This window comes from Musca domestica, unplaced genomic scaffold, assembly GCF_030504385.1.
Source record: "Musca domestica strain aabys unplaced genomic scaffold, Musca_domestica.polishedcontigs.V.1.1 2, whole genome shotgun sequence".
Taxonomy (NCBI): Eukaryota; Metazoa; Arthropoda; class Insecta; order Diptera; family Muscidae; genus Musca; species Musca domestica.
In genome coordinates this window covers 28,995,287-29,011,413 of record NW_026712249.1, presented here as the reverse complement: position 1 = coordinate 29,011,413, position 16,127 = coordinate 28,995,287, and the positions used below count along the sequence as shown (strand labels likewise).

At 37.1% G+C, this 16,127-nt stretch overlaps 4 protein-coding genes across 5 annotated transcripts; 1 reads left to right on the top strand and 3 right to left on the bottom strand.

Annotated features, from left to right (window-relative positions):
* Nucleotides 1-97: 97 nt before the first annotated feature.
* On the top strand, nt 98-4,663 carry LOC101888583 (vesicle transport protein GOT1B). Of its 2 annotated transcripts, XM_005181220.4 has the most exons (6): nt 110-322; nt 445-536; nt 646-824; nt 896-977; nt 4,184-4,222; nt 4,522-4,663. In XM_005181220.4, the coding sequence occupies exons 1-6, from the start codon at nt 298-300 to the stop codon at nt 4,540-4,542; spliced, it is 438 nt and encodes a 145-aa protein (XP_005181277.1). In that variant the 5' UTR covers nt 110-297; the 3' UTR covers nt 4,543-4,663. The 2 variants fall into 2 exon arrangements, with proteins under 2 accessions (XP_019891490.1, XP_005181277.1); XM_020035931.2 differs by lacking the exons at nt 4,184-4,222; nt 4,522-4,663 and adding an exon at nt 3,809-3,922 and having other exon boundaries at nt 98-322.
* On the bottom strand, nt 1,991-2,843 carry LOC101888417 (cytochrome b-c1 complex subunit 7). Its single transcript, XM_005181219.4, has 3 exons — nt 2,682-2,843; nt 2,508-2,555; nt 1,991-2,388 (listed from the first exon to the last, which is right to left on the bottom strand). Exons 1-3 carry the CDS (start codon nt 2,719-2,721, stop codon nt 2,141-2,143), a joined length of 336 nt encoding a protein of 111 aa, XP_005181276.1. The 5' UTR covers nt 2,722-2,843; the 3' UTR covers nt 1,991-2,140.
* Nucleotides 4,406-8,115, bottom strand: LOC101890935 (uncharacterized). Its single transcript, XM_011293257.3, has 8 exons — nt 7,336-8,115; nt 7,168-7,276; nt 6,970-7,105; nt 6,762-6,906; nt 5,096-5,172; nt 4,917-5,032; nt 4,732-4,846; nt 4,406-4,658 (listed from the first exon to the last, which is right to left on the bottom strand). The coding sequence occupies exons 1-8, from the start codon at nt 8,031-8,033 to the stop codon at nt 4,447-4,449; spliced, it is 1,608 nt and encodes a 535-aa protein (XP_011291559.1). The 5' UTR covers nt 8,034-8,115; the 3' UTR covers nt 4,406-4,446.
* A 527-nt stretch (nt 8,116-8,642) lies between these two features.
* On the bottom strand, nt 8,643-10,626 carry LOC101888246 (puff-specific protein Bx42). The gene has a single exon (XM_005181218.4). The coding sequence runs from the start codon at nt 10,473-10,475 to the stop codon at nt 8,838-8,840; it is 1,638 nt and encodes a 545-aa protein (XP_005181275.1). The 5' UTR covers nt 10,476-10,626; the 3' UTR covers nt 8,643-8,837.
* Between the last annotated feature and the right edge of the window lie 5,501 nt (nt 10,627-16,127).

Sequence of the window (16,127 nt, the reverse complement as noted above, 5' to 3'; positions counted from 1 at the left end):
TACAATTTAATCATTATTCACAACTTTTTATTCATAATTTTGGTTTTTGTTTTAAAGTATTACAATTTTCTGACAGTTCATTATTACACCAGCTGATTTTATGCGGCAACCTTGCTAAATACACCTAGGACCCAGATAAATGCAGTTGTCATTATCAGCTGGTTGTGGCAAACAATTTTTTTTAGTTTACGTGGATTTCATATTGTATTCATTAAAATTGGGTTGTTTTTTGTTAAAATAGCCAAACAATTTCGATTAGATATTACTCTGCTATACTAAATTACAACCGACATCAAGATGATTGAAGTCACAGATCTGCAGAGTAAGTAATTTCTTTGGGGTGGCATGAGAAAGCGCTGAGACCATGCAACCCCTTGCCCAGAGATGGCTTTTATGACAAATCCTTTCCTGAAATAATATTTTGTTTTTATTTTTAAATTACAGAAATTGGTATTGGTTTATCTGGAATGGGTATTGCATTCCTATTTCTGGGTGTACTCTTCTTGTTCGACAAAGGCTTGTTGGCCATCGGAAATGTAAGTGTTATTGTTGTAAACAACGAAAAAAAAAAAAAAACACCGCGGCATTTCGTAAATGTTTTTTTTTTATGGGGTCACCATAATGTCACTTCCCTTTTAATTTCAGATTCTATTCTTATCTGGCTTGGGTTGTGTTATCGGTTTAGAGCGTACATTTAGATTTTTCTTTCAACGGCATAAAATCAAGGGTTCCATAGCATTTTTTGGCGGCATTTTTGTTGTTCTTCTGGGTTTTCCCATCATTGGTATGGCCATTGAATCGTATGGATTCTTTGCATTATTTAGGTAAGTTGTTAAAGGGCTTTGTAATTTGTAATGGATTTTGTATTAATATGTTATGATTTTGTATATTTCAGTGGTTTCTTCCCCGTTGCCATTAGTTTTCTAAGTCGGATTCCAATATTGGGTTCGCTCTTCAATACACCATTCATGCAAAAGGTAAGTTATTTATGTGTGATTTAAAATAGATTTAATTGTTTATAAGTGGGATGGTCTATCGGTATCTTGGCCTAAATAGTGTTATAATTCTTGTAATATTCTAATAATTATCCCGATGTTCCAATAATAGCAGAAAACAGAATACCGATAAAAGAACTTAAATTTGAAGCTAGCTATAAATTCCATGATAGAAATTCCACTCATGAAAACCTTTTTGAGAAGATATAAATGGGATCACAAACATATGAAGCTCGTCAGGAACAGAAAAATTTCAAAAATTAATTAATTACATGTTTAAGGTTTGAATATCGGCTTTTTACTCCTATTTCTATGAACTATCTTGCTTTGTAAGCCCAATAGACTGCACCAGACGTTAAGTTTATTTATTATATTCCAAATTTCTAAAGGGAGCCTTTGTAGAAATGTCTTCGCTTCGAAAAGTCTTGCGTTTATTTTTTTATTCCAAGTCAGATCAGTTTTGTCATCCTTATAAGATGCCTTCAGTTGTCCCCTTTCTTGAATATTGCTTTTGCTTAAGTACTTATTGTTATTAGTCTTAATATTAACCTCCAACTATTGGGTTTAAATTGTTGGTAGTCTTCCTTTGATGGGGAATTGAAATTTTCTAATTTCACAAATTAAAATTTTAGTAGAACTGGCCATGGCTTCTTTGCAAGGCTTTTTTTTATAAAATCTTCCATTAATTCCTCAATTAAAATGAAAGTAACGTCCGGCGGTAGTCTTTAAGGTTCTTTCAAACTATCTTAAGGACTTCCAATGGGTTCATATACATACATATTTTTTCTCAATTTTTTAAAATAAATAATTATACAGTGGTATTAGCGCTGTTCCCTATGAACATACCATTCCACATAACATAAAGAGAAAACTTCCCCTCTTCCCACAAATCTTTTCAATCTTATTATGGTAGGAGTTCACAAAATGTAACTAACTATTCTATGCCACTTCAACACACGGATTCTCCCAAAAAAGTCGCAAACGTTTCTCAACAATTTTGTTTTTGTTTTTTTTTCTTTCAATTAGTTTTAGTTTATTTGGTTACTCTCCATATTTCACTTAACATCGTTTGCTTTTAGTTTAGAAATTACAAAATAACTTGGTTTAAAGAATGGCTACTACAATCAAAAAAGCTCTTGGCCGCTTTAGTGATTCTTATTCCATTCTTCACGTTCTTCGCGCTCCTTGATAACTTCATTCAAGTAGGGTTCCAAGTACTTGACATCATCTTCGTATTTTGTCCATTGGTCCTTGGGCAAAATGGTCTTGGTCATGGACAAATGCAAAGCACGCATAATGCGGTAGTTGCGTTCATCATACAATTTGCGGGGAAGACGACGGATTGCCTCCTTGACATCTTCGTTTTCGTACAAACAATCATCACGGTGGAGACCTAGAAGAACATTTTTGCAAGAGCACAAAAAAATTTGAGGTTAGGATTTATCATCAAGGCAATTGGAATTTCTTTTACACAATTCCATAACGAAATAACTTATATTGGCAAATACATACCGTATTGATTGAATCCAGACAAGTTGTATGCCCATTTACCCAAGCTGGCTGTGGAATAATAAGAAACATATCATTTATTTTCATTTGTTTACGTAACATGTAGTATTATTTTTTGTTTGGATTTCATATCATTCTTAAGAGCAGAACAAACCATTGCTTATTTGCATCACTTACAGAAAACCATGGGACCGCGTCTTGCTACATAGCCAGCCATTGTTCTATTTTGTAATTTTCTAATAAAACTTGAAAATTTCTTGACAAGTTGCCTTTTTCAGCTGTGTTTCAGAAATTCTGAAAAACTTATACCAATGTCTGTGAAACGTCAAACTTGACAACTTCCACACAATTGTAAAAGATTAATGGGTATTATTTTAATACATGGTTGTATTTGTGATTGATAACATGAATGTGTGTTATACCATGTTCTTATGGGCCTTTTAACTACATACATACGACAGACACAGCAACCATTTTTTTGTTACATTTCATTTTAATTTGTAATATATGATATATTGATAAATACATTCACGTCGATGTATGAATGGGAAAGAAAAGCCATATTCCAAAAGTATTTTCAAATTTTGATTAATTTTTTTTTTTTATTAAAGAATAATGTATTGGCACATAACAACGTTGCTTAATTTTGGCATAGTGTACACAAATATTCAACTTCCTAATACGATCACCGATATTTCTTTTATGAAATAAAAAAAATGCTACGAAGTATATGAGAGAGATCTTTTAAATGTTGTGACTTGTGAGAGATTAGTGATTGATTACTGTAGAAAATGTCTAATAAGAGCAGTGGTTTTATGACGATTTTTAGGAGTTATAGAAAAGATTAAAAGAAAGCGAAAATGCATGAAGCTAATCAAAAGTATTGCTTTTTCAAGCAAATGTTCACTGCGACCGCGCTTCAAATACTGCTATGCTCTTTTCAACTTTTAGGACGGTACCTCATTAATAAATGCTTCAATGTTGTCTTCCAATGCATCGATTAAAGCGGGCATGAGTTTTAACATAGCACCACATGAAGTATTCTAAAGTCCTTAAATCGCACTATTTAGACGAGCAATTATCCCAAACTCGCCTCTCAAAAATTCTATTATTAAGCGTGCTGTGTGTCTCCGTCTTGTCAAGCTCTTGCATTTTTTGGTGGAGGAGAACACGTACAAATCTACATATTTTTTGAAAAAAAAAAAAAAAAAAATATTAAAAATATATACATACCAATGTATAATTATTATTATACCTTATTCTTCTACCATGGATAGTAGCTAAAAAATCGCCCTTTATTACAGGAAAAAATGGAAAGATGCACTTCGTTATGTTGGGTATTCGACACAGCTGCTGGGGCAATGAACTGTCAAACACATTTTGCAATTGAAATTCTTGAATAAAAAATTATTAAAATTTGTGAAAATTGTTAAAAACTATTTTTGCTATCACTTCAACTAAAAACATAGGTTGTCAATTCACTTTACACTAAGCAATGCTATCTACACAAGAAGAAGACTTTATAAAGTAAAGCCCATGGTAAAGCCGTTAGAAATATGGTTAAAAACAGAATTATGGAACATAAAATATATATTTTATACATGATTTTATATCACACAGACAATTCGTAAAATACACATGCATAAATTAATAATAAAAATATTTTTTTTTACTTTCAGCTTGTTCAAAAACTTGGCGGTGATGCTGGCCGAACGAGGGTATAGTTTTAAAATATTGTTTCTTTTTTTCCTTTTGTAATTATATGCCTATCGTCTAAGTAAAATTATAAACAGAGATTTAAAAACTAACTCTTAATGTGCTGCACAGGATTAAAAAACTATAACATAAAATACATTTTTTTCAATATTTTTTTTTGTATTTTTAAATAAAACCCACATTAATGTCGTACTTAAATTGTGATTCTTTAATTAATTAACAAAATCTAAAATGTACCCGTTAAAATTTTTCGGCTAACATTTTTAATTGAATTGTTTTCCTTTGCAACCAACTCTTGCAGGACTCCACTATGACAGGATAGGACACGACCAAGGGAAGACGGATTAACTTTCAACTTGAAAACACACATTTTCATTTCCATATCCTGTTGCAGCAGTGGTGATGGAGTATGTTCCACATACTCCAATTGCAGGGAATCTTAAACATAAAAAAGAATACAAATATAGCATAAATCTCATAAATAATGATTATTAGTATACTAAGAGCTTACCACTGTCATAAAAACGACCCACACTCCAATTTAATAACATTTCCATGGGAAATTCTAATATTTGTCTACGTATCATTTTCAAAATATAACTAACAAAACCAATGCCAAGACGCAGCTAAAAAAGTTATTCCAATTATTTTTTTTTGTTTTGTTTTTTTTTTCCGTTATTTAAAATTAATATTTACCGTTGTGAAGACAACATAGTAGGTGAGTACTGTGGGAAATAGAAATAATAAACAGGCAAAGAAAACAGTGCCCAAATACAGCTGGCGGTTCATGTAACTATGGGACTCAACGCGATCTGAAATATACACATTTGTTTGGCAAACTCTTTCAATGGAGGTAAAAAGTGGATTCAACTTACTTTTCAATACATTTTTACGTTTGCCCAAAAACATTTTCCAAAGAACTTGAAGACCTTTGATTTCGACTTTATATAATCTGAAAAGTTTAGGAAGAAAATAACGATTAACCTTAAACGAAATATTAGTATTCCATTGTATACAGGGTGAGATAAAAAAAACTGCAACAAAGTCAAACGCCATAATTTTTTCTTTTTTTTAAGTTTTACTGAATGAAAGCAAAAAATGTCGGAATCTTAGATTTGTTCGAATTGGTCACCTTTGGCACGAATTATGACCTTCAAACGGCCAATGAAACAGTCGCACGCTGCCCGAATGTTGCTCTGCAGTATTTTGGCCCATTTCCGGCGAGGCGCTTGCTTGAGGTGATCAACACTTTGGTATTTTTTAGTGCCAACCTTGCTTTCCAAAATACTCCAGACACAATAGTCCAACGGATTCGTATCCGGAGATTTTGGTGCTGAGGGCGATGGTACTGTGTCCTGTTGGAATGTCCAAGGTCTGCGGCCAAAATGTTTGCGTCGCAAGAATGCGTCTAGAATAATTTCGCGATAATATTCGGCATTTATTCTGATGCCACGGTCGATTAATACGAGCGGAGAGCGACCATCGGCTGTTATGGCGGCGCACACCCTCACCATGGCCTGCGCTTGAGTTCTGGTGGCCAACCGAAGGTGCACATTTTTAGCTGACCTCTTTGGTACGTAGACACGATCATTTTGTGTGCTGGACAACGAATGTTTTCTCATAGGAGAAAACCAAATTCGGCAGTTTACCACTTTCGGCCAAGCGAAGCGACTCTTTTAGCTATTTTGAGTCTATTTTCCTTCTGTTGTGGTGTAAGTTCTTGCTCTATTTGGAATTTCAATGGCTTTTCCCCGAGCTAATTTTTCAATATTTGCCGAATGGAATATTGCGATGTGTTCAGCTCGCGAGCCATTGTTAGGCCAATGCGACGTGGGTTTCGATGAAGTCGCTTCTTTACTTTTCGAAACATTTCTGCTGATGCTGTTGCTGTTTTCTTCCGTCCACTTCCTTGACGTCGGGCTACGCTACCAGTATCACGGTAATGGGCGATGTTACGAGACACAAAAGATTTATTTACATTTAAATGCTGGAGTGCTCTAGCGATAGCCACTTGTGGTTTTCCAGCCAAATATAAAGAAATCACACCATCGCGCCTCAATTCCATCATGAATAACTTTTTTCTGATAAATTCTCACCTTTTGTACGCTTGTAAACAATATAATGAGCTGTCACTGGAATAATTTTAAACACCTGACGGATGAGTGGCTTAGAAATGACAGCAGACTAAAGTTGATTGCAGTTTTTTCATCTCGCCTTGAATCGATATCAAACTGGATAGAGAAAGAGTACGAAGACAACTATTCTGACTTCAGGTGATCAGTCAGTTGAAAACTGAATCTGAAAGTTGTCCATTATTTCGCTACGAGCATTGGATGAAGCGGCACATCAGGGAAAAATAACATCAAGGAAGATCAGATATAAGCACTGTTGCATTGTTTTGGCAAATGTAAAGCTGGGAAAAGTTGTATTGTGCATTATCTGTTTATCTATATTGACCTATAGATGGCTGATCTGGTGTTAGACACATCGACCTAAATTTTACTTCACTTTTGTTCTTTGATTTTTCATTGGACTACTTACACTGCTGCATAAATACTAAAGCAATGGGCATGCAAACCAATAACCGATATTATATCGCTTAACAAGGCCAACTGGTAAGACAATCCCATTGAACCCAAGATTGTTATGGGTACAAATAGTTGCCGAATACATGGCTCAATGGCATCTGCAATAAAAAGTAACTATTAGTATTATTATTCTTCATGGTACATTGCACTAATCTACTCACTTAAAAATGTATCCCACAATTCGACATGATAGCCAAAACACTCCAAAAGGAAGTTATTCAATTGAACATTCAACTTCAAACCAATGGGAGAGCCTTTTAATGAATGCAACAGCAAACGGAATTTGTTAACAATATACTATAAAATAATGATGATTTACAATACATTTGTCTTTGATTTAAATAAAGTTTACCACTTACATGGGCCGATGTAATTAAATAATTGCCAGGATTATCAATATATAAAATCAAAATCAACATTACACATAGGCCCAGAAATGTATCAAAGGCAATATTAAAACGACGTTTACTGGAAACAAAAAAGCAAAACATAATTTGACTTATTGAAAACATAGATCACAAACTTACCCACAATTTCGAAATTTTATCCATTCTCTATAGTGTTCACATAGAACGGTATGCTGGAAAATGTACTTAAATGGAGGCTGATAGAGGAACACAGTCAACAGCCACATCATAAAATTAAATGAGAATTCAAAACCCCTAAAAACGCAACGTTTAACATCATGGGCAAAGAAATCTTCGATAGGACCACCTCTGGTGTCATCGTGCACAATTGTATCCTTTACGTTCAACAATTGATACAAAATATGTAAGTCATCATTGTGGGTGGCACTGGCATCCTCGTCATCACATTCATCTGCTACTTTCGCATCAAGGTCTTCCCTTAGATCTTGTAATTTAAGTATTCGCCTCTCTTCGAAGAGGAAGACATTTATTTTACCCGGCTTCTCGGGTTTAATACTCAGTTTATTTAAATAAATATTTGGTGTTTCATCGTCGTAAACGAACGACAAAGCTACATCCTGATGCCGTTGTAGTGTTATGGCTTCTTTGGCATTTACAATATGACCCAAATGTCGAAATCTTTGGGTAATTTGTAAGCGATTTACTTCACTGCCGCCTTTATTGTTTTTGGCATCGGCTATGGCACATGTAATATAATACGATATACAATTGTTATCGCCAATTTTATTTTCACCATAAATATTGCAATTTTCTTTGGAGTAGAAAAGTTCCAGCGGCAGGAATATCTTAATGCTCATCTTTGTTTGAATTGTGGATTTCAATGCTCATCTTTCTTTTCTACATGTTGTTATTTTCAAGCCCGAAGAAGGAACATTGTTTTGATACAATCTTCACATTCACCAAAAATTAATAGCACCTGGTGTCCTAAAGTGAAGTACACATTATGGATCAAATTAGCATATCTTCTCTTTCCGTAAAAATGAGGACATATTGAGATTATATGTCAAATAATATTGTTAATTTAGATGTCAGTCGCACCGGATTGTTTGGATTCACAGCTGATAATACAGAATTTAAACATTCACCCAGAAAGAATAGCACGCTGATAGCTATAAAGAGAATCAGTTTGGGGATTTTTTTTTTAAATATAGGAAATATTAAAAAAACACATGAAATGCTGAAACCTTTATTTAGCATTATTCGTTTATAAGACGATTCATGGTTAAATTATATATCAAACTGACGACAATAGACAGTGAAACAAAATACGAAAAATATAGCTAGAAAATCACCCTTTACTAGGTTTTCGTGTACGGGAACGGGTTTCAAGTAAAATAATTGTAAAACTAGTACAATATTACATGTCTGGACACAACTAATATAAATATGAAAAACCTCTGTTGGCGTTTTCATTGAAATGAATTGTATATGAAATTTTATTCAGTTTCTTATCTCCATACATTATAGCATATATATCGACTTTAATATACATTGTCATCAAATTGTAATTGGTTGTAACTAATAGATTTGCTTGCAATTCATCATCTTATATAATCCTAAGAAAAACGAGTAGTTCACGACTAGATATGTGCCAAGAACTTTTAATCTTTTCTACGTTTCTTGTCGGAACTACTACCCGAACTACGATCATTTTTATCCTCTCCCCTTTTGGGAGCTTTTTTGGCCATGTTCAAGAACTGATCCAAACCGAAAGGATCTTCTTCTTTTTCAAATTGTACTGGCCCACTACGAGCCGGAGCTGCACCTGCAGCACCACGTGATGTGCCGGAGAATTCTTTGTCGGGCACAAAACGTTGTGTATTGACTATGCGATCCAAATCGGCTCCATAAGCATCGTTGTCAATTTGTTTACTCGGTCTGTACAGATGTGATCCCATGGAATTGGCATCACGCCATGGCTTGTCGTAGACATTATAAGCTTCATCATCTCCATAACCAGAGTCCATACCCTTGGTGGTATTAAATAGACGCTGGTCAAACAAAGCCTCGCCATTGCTGGCGGTCTTCGCTGGCATACCAAGGGCAATTTGTTCAGATATATCACGTTCACGTTCCTTTTGTAGCTTCGAACGCTTGTCTGGGGCAGCCCTTGCCAAATTACGATCCCTTTGTCTTTCACGATGGCGTTCAGCACGCAATTCATTGCGTTCCTTTGCTTCTGCACTCGAACCAGCGGCATCATCTGTGGGATTTCGCAGACCGGCACGTTCTTCACGAGCACGCTGGGCCATCATACGCAACATGTCCTCTTTCTTCTCCTTTTCCTTCTGAGCCAATTTCTTTTCCAGCTGTGCACGGGCCTCCACAGCTTCTCGAGCTTTGCGATCGGCAATATACAAAGCCTCCGACATCTTGGCAAACTTTTCGTTTATGTGCACTTGCTGAAGACCTCTACCATCGGCTGCCAAACGTTTGTCCAGTGGTATTGTATAACCCTTTGCGTTTTTCCAATTCGATATGCATGGTGGTATTTTCCATTCCTTCTGTTCCTTTACAGTTACTTTGCGTGAGGGTGAGTGCAGTACTGGAGCTGGTGGTGATGGAGGACCTCGTGGTATCTTTTTATTGATACGAAATTTAGGTGGCTCCATGGGATCTACTTGAGCCTCAACCATGCGAATAATTCTTTGTTTCGCTCCCGAATTGAATGCATCACCTTGCTGGGATGGTGTGTAACGTATGTACTGTGCTGGTGCCGATTTTTCAGCATGCCTCACAGGCATTGCAGCTGCAATTTTTTGATTAGTTAACTTTTCCAACGCCTTTCTTGTGGCCTCCGTTGTCTCGGCAATTGTTTCTTCGTCAGGTCTCTGCAATTCCTCGGCATCTTCAGACAAAACTTCAGCAGGGAGAAGTTGTGAAATCGACGAGTATACAATTTTGTCTTTTCCATGTCCCTGTCTGGCAATGGCATCATATTTAATTTTCCCTTTCTCGTCTAAACGCACAGCCAATGCATTTGATTTCTTGCCCAAATTGGCGGGAGCGCCCATACCCAGAGGGTATTGGGCAACATGAATTTCCGGGAAAGCACCGCCATCTCCGAAATCTGCTTCTGTACGTGGTATCCAATCTTTGCGCTGGCCATAGGGCGGTGCGGCTATTTTGGCCGATACCAATGCTCCAATTTGTGGTGCACCTTTGGCAGCCACGCGTCTTTCATCCTCACGATCCCACACAGCATTTGTGGGCGTGGGTAAAAGACTTGAAAGAGACATGCTATAGTGTATGTATGTTGTATTTTTGTATGTTACACGGTCGAAACACAAGACAAAAATTTAAATAAATACAATTAAATTGATAAAAATGTAGAAATCCTCCGTAGTAAAATTGTGTTGTATTTTTATTTGATTCTTCTTTTTGTAAAATGGTAACATTCAAAGGGAATGGTTAACAAGTGCACACATATATATTTGTCTCGTTCTATCTTACAATGATTTAGGGGACTACACGCAAATCAAGGCATATGATATATTAGGTAGTCGCAACATCCCAGCTAATGGCTCCTTTAAATGTCAAAACAAATTGATGTAATGTACAATTCGCCTGAATTACTGCCATGTTAGAAAAATCGACAATTGTTTAGATGAAAATGTCAAAAATATTCAAAAGTTTCTGTAACAAATAAGTATGTTTTTTAATGTGTTCTTATGCAATGTAAATTGGAGGTTGTTACGACAAATGTTTTTCAATTATTTTAATAATATTAGTAAAATTTCATTCAAAATTTGTCTGTTCAAAAAAGTCTTGACAATTCATTGTACCCATGGGACCGATGCGAATACTACATAAACAAACACAAAATTAGTTTTTGCCTCCCCTTCCCAAACTTGTCTTCCTGTAATATTAAAATTTTATTTCGTTTATTTTCAATTTTTACTTTTCATGCAGGAATTGACCAGCAACATCTTTCTGGGAGAGTAAGGTAGTTTTATTCTCTTTTGCAAAGAAAATGCAAAAAGTATACAGACGGTATTTCTGCAGAAGCTTGCAAGTAATCAGCTGATTTGTCAAAACAAACCAATTTGTCTCCTTTAAAAGAAAGGAAGCACGACAAATTTTACAAGTTTTTTTAAATAAAAATGAAATTAGCACTATAATAAAAAAAATATGAGCAATAAAAGAAAGATAGATTTGACGTGTTCCCCGGAATCTTTTAAACGTGTTGCTAATGGCGCTTGTCTAAAAATGTTGGAAATAGTCTTTAATTTTCTTATTACATATTAATATTTACGTTTCTTAGGGTGTAAGTACATAAGAAGCTTGAAGTCATGGCTAAGCATATTTTGTGACATTTCATAAAGGGATTACAGAGCCGCACTAAAATCCTGTCGTCGTTATATATATATGTTGTGTCTTGTTGAGACTGATGAATAAATAATGCACGATCTTTACGTTATAATGATAATGATACTTTATTATAAAAAAACTTAATCTACGATAATGCAAAAAGGATCGAATTGAAAATGGTGACCGGTTGCTTTGATTGAAATGTACGAATGAATACAAAACAAAGATGCTGTAGTGACAAGTGCCATATGTTGCCACATCGTCACGAGCAGAAAGTATCACAATACAATTACATGGAGTGTAACAATGACAAGTGGTTACGGATCTCACTTAAGTCACCACAATTCTCCCCCACTAAAACAAGGACATATATGATTACTACGATTAATGCTAATGGCGAACATAATCGCTTAAATACTGGGGTTGTCTCCGTTGCCTTGCAGAGGTACGACGACTTGGTGTGGACTCAGCATCAGCGTTTTGGGTAGAGGCTGATGGCGTTCCAACTGGTGCTTCGGTTCCGGCTGCAGTTGGTGTTGTGGAAGTACCGGGAACTTCTGGATCATTAGCATGTGTACTCAGTGGAATGTAGGGTGCCATAATTAGAGGCTGATGAGACTGTTCGCCATTCCCTGAACTAAAATCTGGGACCGACTCAGTCTGCTCAGTATCTGGAGAATAAGGCAGTTTTACATTTGTGAAACGGAGTTGGTCTATGTGGCGCTTGAAGACATAACCATTGTCGAGTTTTACCAGATAATGAAGGTTACCAAGCTTTTTAGAAATAATTCCGAATTTCCATACAGGTTTGTTTGGCGTATAGTATCGGACTTGAACTCGGTCTCCCTCACTCAGTTTCCTAACTGGACATTGTGGCGTAGATGACTGAGTTAATTTTGATGGCTTCAAGGCATCCAATCGGATTCGGATTTGTCTACCCAGGTACATTTCTGATGGGGATTTACCATTTCGAAGAGGTGTAGCTCGATATTTAAATAAAATTTCTCTTACTTTTTTAGATATCGGAGAAGGATCCTCTGCCATGGCTGCTAGACGCTGCTTGAGTGTTTGAACATTTCGTTCAGCTAGACCATTTGTGGCAGGGTGGCCAGGTGCAATGTATTTCTGGAAGATACCGGAATTAGTGCAGAAATTTTGAAACTCTTCACTTTTAAAAATCGTTGCATTGTCAGAGACAAGAACATCAGGGTATCCATTGCGTGCAAAAATGTTGTTTAACATTTCGATTGTTGACGTTGATGTTGGCGCAGAGGAGCACACCCCCACTTCTGCCCACTTTGATTTTGCGTCGACGACAACAAGAAATTGATATCCCTGATATGGCCCCGCGTAATCAATATGAATACGTTGCCAATTTCCATCCGGCTCCTCCCAAGGATGGAGAACTGCTTTCGGAGGATTTTTCTTTACCAAGGCACACGCAGAACAGGAACGTACAAATTGTTCAATATCTTTATCAATTGATGACCAAAACACATAACGTCTCGCCAATTGCTTCATCTTGGTTATACCTATATGAGTATAGTGTAACTCTTCTAAGACTGCCTCTTGAAGTGAAGTTGGTACAATGACCCTTTTCCCTTTGAACAATATGCCGGCATCGATGGTGTACTCCGAATCGACCACATTTGAGTTACGTAAATCGAACAAAATTTTGGAAAGCATTGCGTCATTCTTTGTTGCGTCTCGAAGTGATTTGAAATTTAATTTTATTGAAGTAATTTGATGTATTGTTGACCCGCAAATTGAATGTACTTCTTGATCAATTAAATTTGTAGTGCCAATCCCTGATTTAATTGGGGCCCTGGAGAGACAATCGGCATTGACATTTTCCTCGCCCTTTTTCGTACTGACTTCGTAATTATATCCAGTGAGGAAAGCGGCGTATCGTTGAAGTCGAGATGACGTCATTAGGGGCAATTTCGAATTTTGGTGAAAAATTCTTGATAACGGCTTATTATCCGTTATAAGCTTAAAAATTCGGCCAAATATGTACTCGTGAAAATGTTGAACCGCATACACAATTGCTAGGGCTTCCCTATCTAATTGCGAATAATTTTGCTCTGCTGGAGTAAGAGACCTTGAGGCAAACGCTATCGGTCTTTCTTGGCCGTCAATAATGTGCGACAAAACACCAGCTATCCCGGTGGGACTAGCGTCGCACGCAAGCTGTACCGGCAAATCGGAATTATACGGCATCAATACGCGATCGCTGGAAATTTCTCTTTTCAAAGCATCGAAAGACTTTTGGCATTCCGATGTCCATTTAAAAATTAGCGTGTTTGAGCAGTAAATTGCGCAACGGGGTGGTAATTGTAGACGAATTCGGTATGAATCTTGCGTAATATGTTACCATACCCAAAAAACGGCGAACATCTTCTACACTTTCTGGTTGGGGCATTTGTAATATGGCTTGTACTTTTGAAGGTGACTTTTGGACCTTGTTGTGCCGTATTACGTGACCCAAAAACTCCATTTGATTGTCAAAAAATTTGCATTTTGCCATATTAAGGTGCAGATCGTACTTCTGCAACTGGGCTAAACATAATTTTAAGTTTGCTTTGCACTCACTCAAAGTCTCGCCATGTACCACGATGTCGTCAAAATAGGATTCTGTTTTGGGCACTTCCCGTAAAATTTGATCTATAATCCTATTAAATTCCGCCGGGGCAGTTTTAATGCCGAAGGACAGACGATTCATTCGAAAAGTCCCTTTGTGGGTCGAAATGGTTTGAATTTCGCTTGACTTTTGGTCCACTTGCACATGTAAATAGGCTTTGTATAAATCAAGCCGACAAAAATGTTTAGAGTCCCTGAGACTATTGAAAATTGCATCTATTTTCCGAATGGGGTAATGAGCATTCACAAGTCGCTGGTTGACTCCCACCTTGTAGTCAACGCAAAGGCGCACTCCACCGTCAGCTTTAGGGATGACCACCAGTGGTGACCCCCAGTCACTATTGGCAACCTTGGTGATTATGCCAGCCTTCTCCAACTCTTCCAGCTCCTTGTTAACACGCTCGGTTAAGGCGTATGGAATTTGACGCTCTTTTGTATAGGTTGGTGTGGCATCTTCACGCAATTGAAGTGAAACTTTATGGCTAGGGATGCAGCCAATCTTTTGTTGAAATACAGCTGAAAATTCGGAAATGTATTCTTGAATGTCGCTCGACTCACCGATAGAATTGGTAACCATGTTGTTCGACTTATGTTCGTCTAGCTCGTTTAGATTAATTCCTAGACGACGTATCCATGTACGACCAATTAACGCCGAACACCCGTCTGGGACAACGTAGAGATCATCGATGAATGAAACGTTTTTGTATTTTATATTTACTCGGACTTTCCCATCTGGTACGAATTTATCTTGGGTGTATGATCGGAAAACGATGTTTGTGGCGGTTAATTGGTTAGACAATTTTAATTTCCCAAATTCACTCCTAGGCAAAAATGAGTATCCAGAGCCAGAATCTACTTCAAAAGATACCACTCTACCTTCTATGAAGATATTCGCATAGTAACGCTCAGCATTGGCATTTGCGTAATCGTTACGGTACACATCCACGATTTTATAAATACCGTACGAATCATCACGTACTTGATTCGTGGACGCCTCCCTCGTACTGGGTTTACCCCGTCGTCCGGCATTAGGACCATCCGCCAAAAGTGAAGCAATGCAGACTTTTGCTACATGCCCTTGCTTGGCACACAAGTTACATTTAAGATTTTTGTTAGAGCGACACTCCTTCGCAAAGTGATTGTTTTTGCCGCAGCGTAAACATAGATCGGCAATACCTAATTGCTCGTAATTGACTTTACGCTTCTGTTGCCCCTGACGAGATTTGAAATTTTTCGATGGGCTTTTATTAAAAATTTTATTTATATCCGTCGAATTTGAAGAATTTGCCGTTGCTTGGGACAATTCTCTGGCGTCCATCTTCGCAGCCTCTAGAGCCAATGCCTTCCCAACAATTTCATCAATTTTCGCCGTACTGGATTGAAGAAGTTGTTCGCGTACAGTATTGTCACAAAGGCCTCGAATAAATTGTGCCCTCAAAAACACATCGGCTATGGACGCTCCACATTTGCACGGTGAAACAAATTCGCACGAATTAATATCAGTACGGAGTGCAGCCACAAAATCTGCCACTGATTGCCCTTGCATCTGATATTTTGATAAAAATTTGTGTTGTGCCACCAACACATTCTTTTTCGGTGCTAAATGATTTTGCAAAATGGTTAGCAATTCATCGTATTGCAGATCTGCCGCTGCTCTGGGCGCTGCCAACGCCGTCACCATGTTAAAGTACTTCGCACCAATAGAGTTAAGAAGCAACTTTGTACAGTACTCCTTATTAGCACTGACGCCCTTCATTGCAATGTAGTTGTTAAACCTCTCTATATAATTGGTATACATTTCCTTTGCCGGATCAAAATGATCGAAGTTTGGTACCAATGTCGTGTTGATGCTGGTGTTGCTGCTGCCTTGCGCTGCACTTGAAGTAGGAGCACCCACAGTCATCTTCGATATTTGGCTAAACAACGCCTTTTGCATATCC

Coding starts and splice junctions, on each gene's coding strand:
- LOC101890935 (XM_011293257.3), bottom strand. CDS start 8,033: ATGAGCATTAAGATATTCCTGCCGCTGGAACTTTTCTACTCCAAAGAA. Junction 7,277..7,335: donor ATAAAATTTCGAAATTGTGG/GTAAGTTTGTGA, acceptor TTTTGTTTCCAG/TAAACGTCGTTTTAATATTG. Junction 7,106..7,167: donor ATTTAATTACATCGGCCCAT/GTAAGTGGTAAA, acceptor ATTATTTTATAG/TATATTGTTAACAAATTCCG.
- LOC101888246 (XM_005181218.4), bottom strand. CDS start 10,475: ATGTCTCTTTCAAGTCTTTTACCCACGCCCACAAATGCTGTGTGGGAT.
- LOC101888417 (XM_005181219.4), bottom strand. CDS start 2,721: ATGGCTGGCTATGTAGCAAGACGCGGTCCCATGGTTTTCT. Junction 2,556..2,681: donor ACGCGGTCCCATGGTTTTCT/GTAAGTGATGCA, acceptor ATTATTCCACAG/CCAGCTTGGGTAAATGGGCA. Junction 2,389..2,507: donor GTCTGGATTCAATCAATACG/GTATGTATTTGC, acceptor ATGTTCTTCTAG/GTCTCCACCGTGATGATTGT.
- LOC101888583 (XM_020035931.2), top strand. CDS start 298: ATGATTGAAGTCACAGATCTGCAGA. Junction 825..895: donor GGATTCTTTGCATTATTTAG/GTAAGTTGTTAA, acceptor TGTATATTTCAG/TGGTTTCTTCCCCGTTGCCA. Junction 978..3,808: donor ATACACCATTCATGCAAAAG/GTAAGTTATTTA, acceptor CCTTTATTACAG/GAAAAAATGGAAAGATGCAC.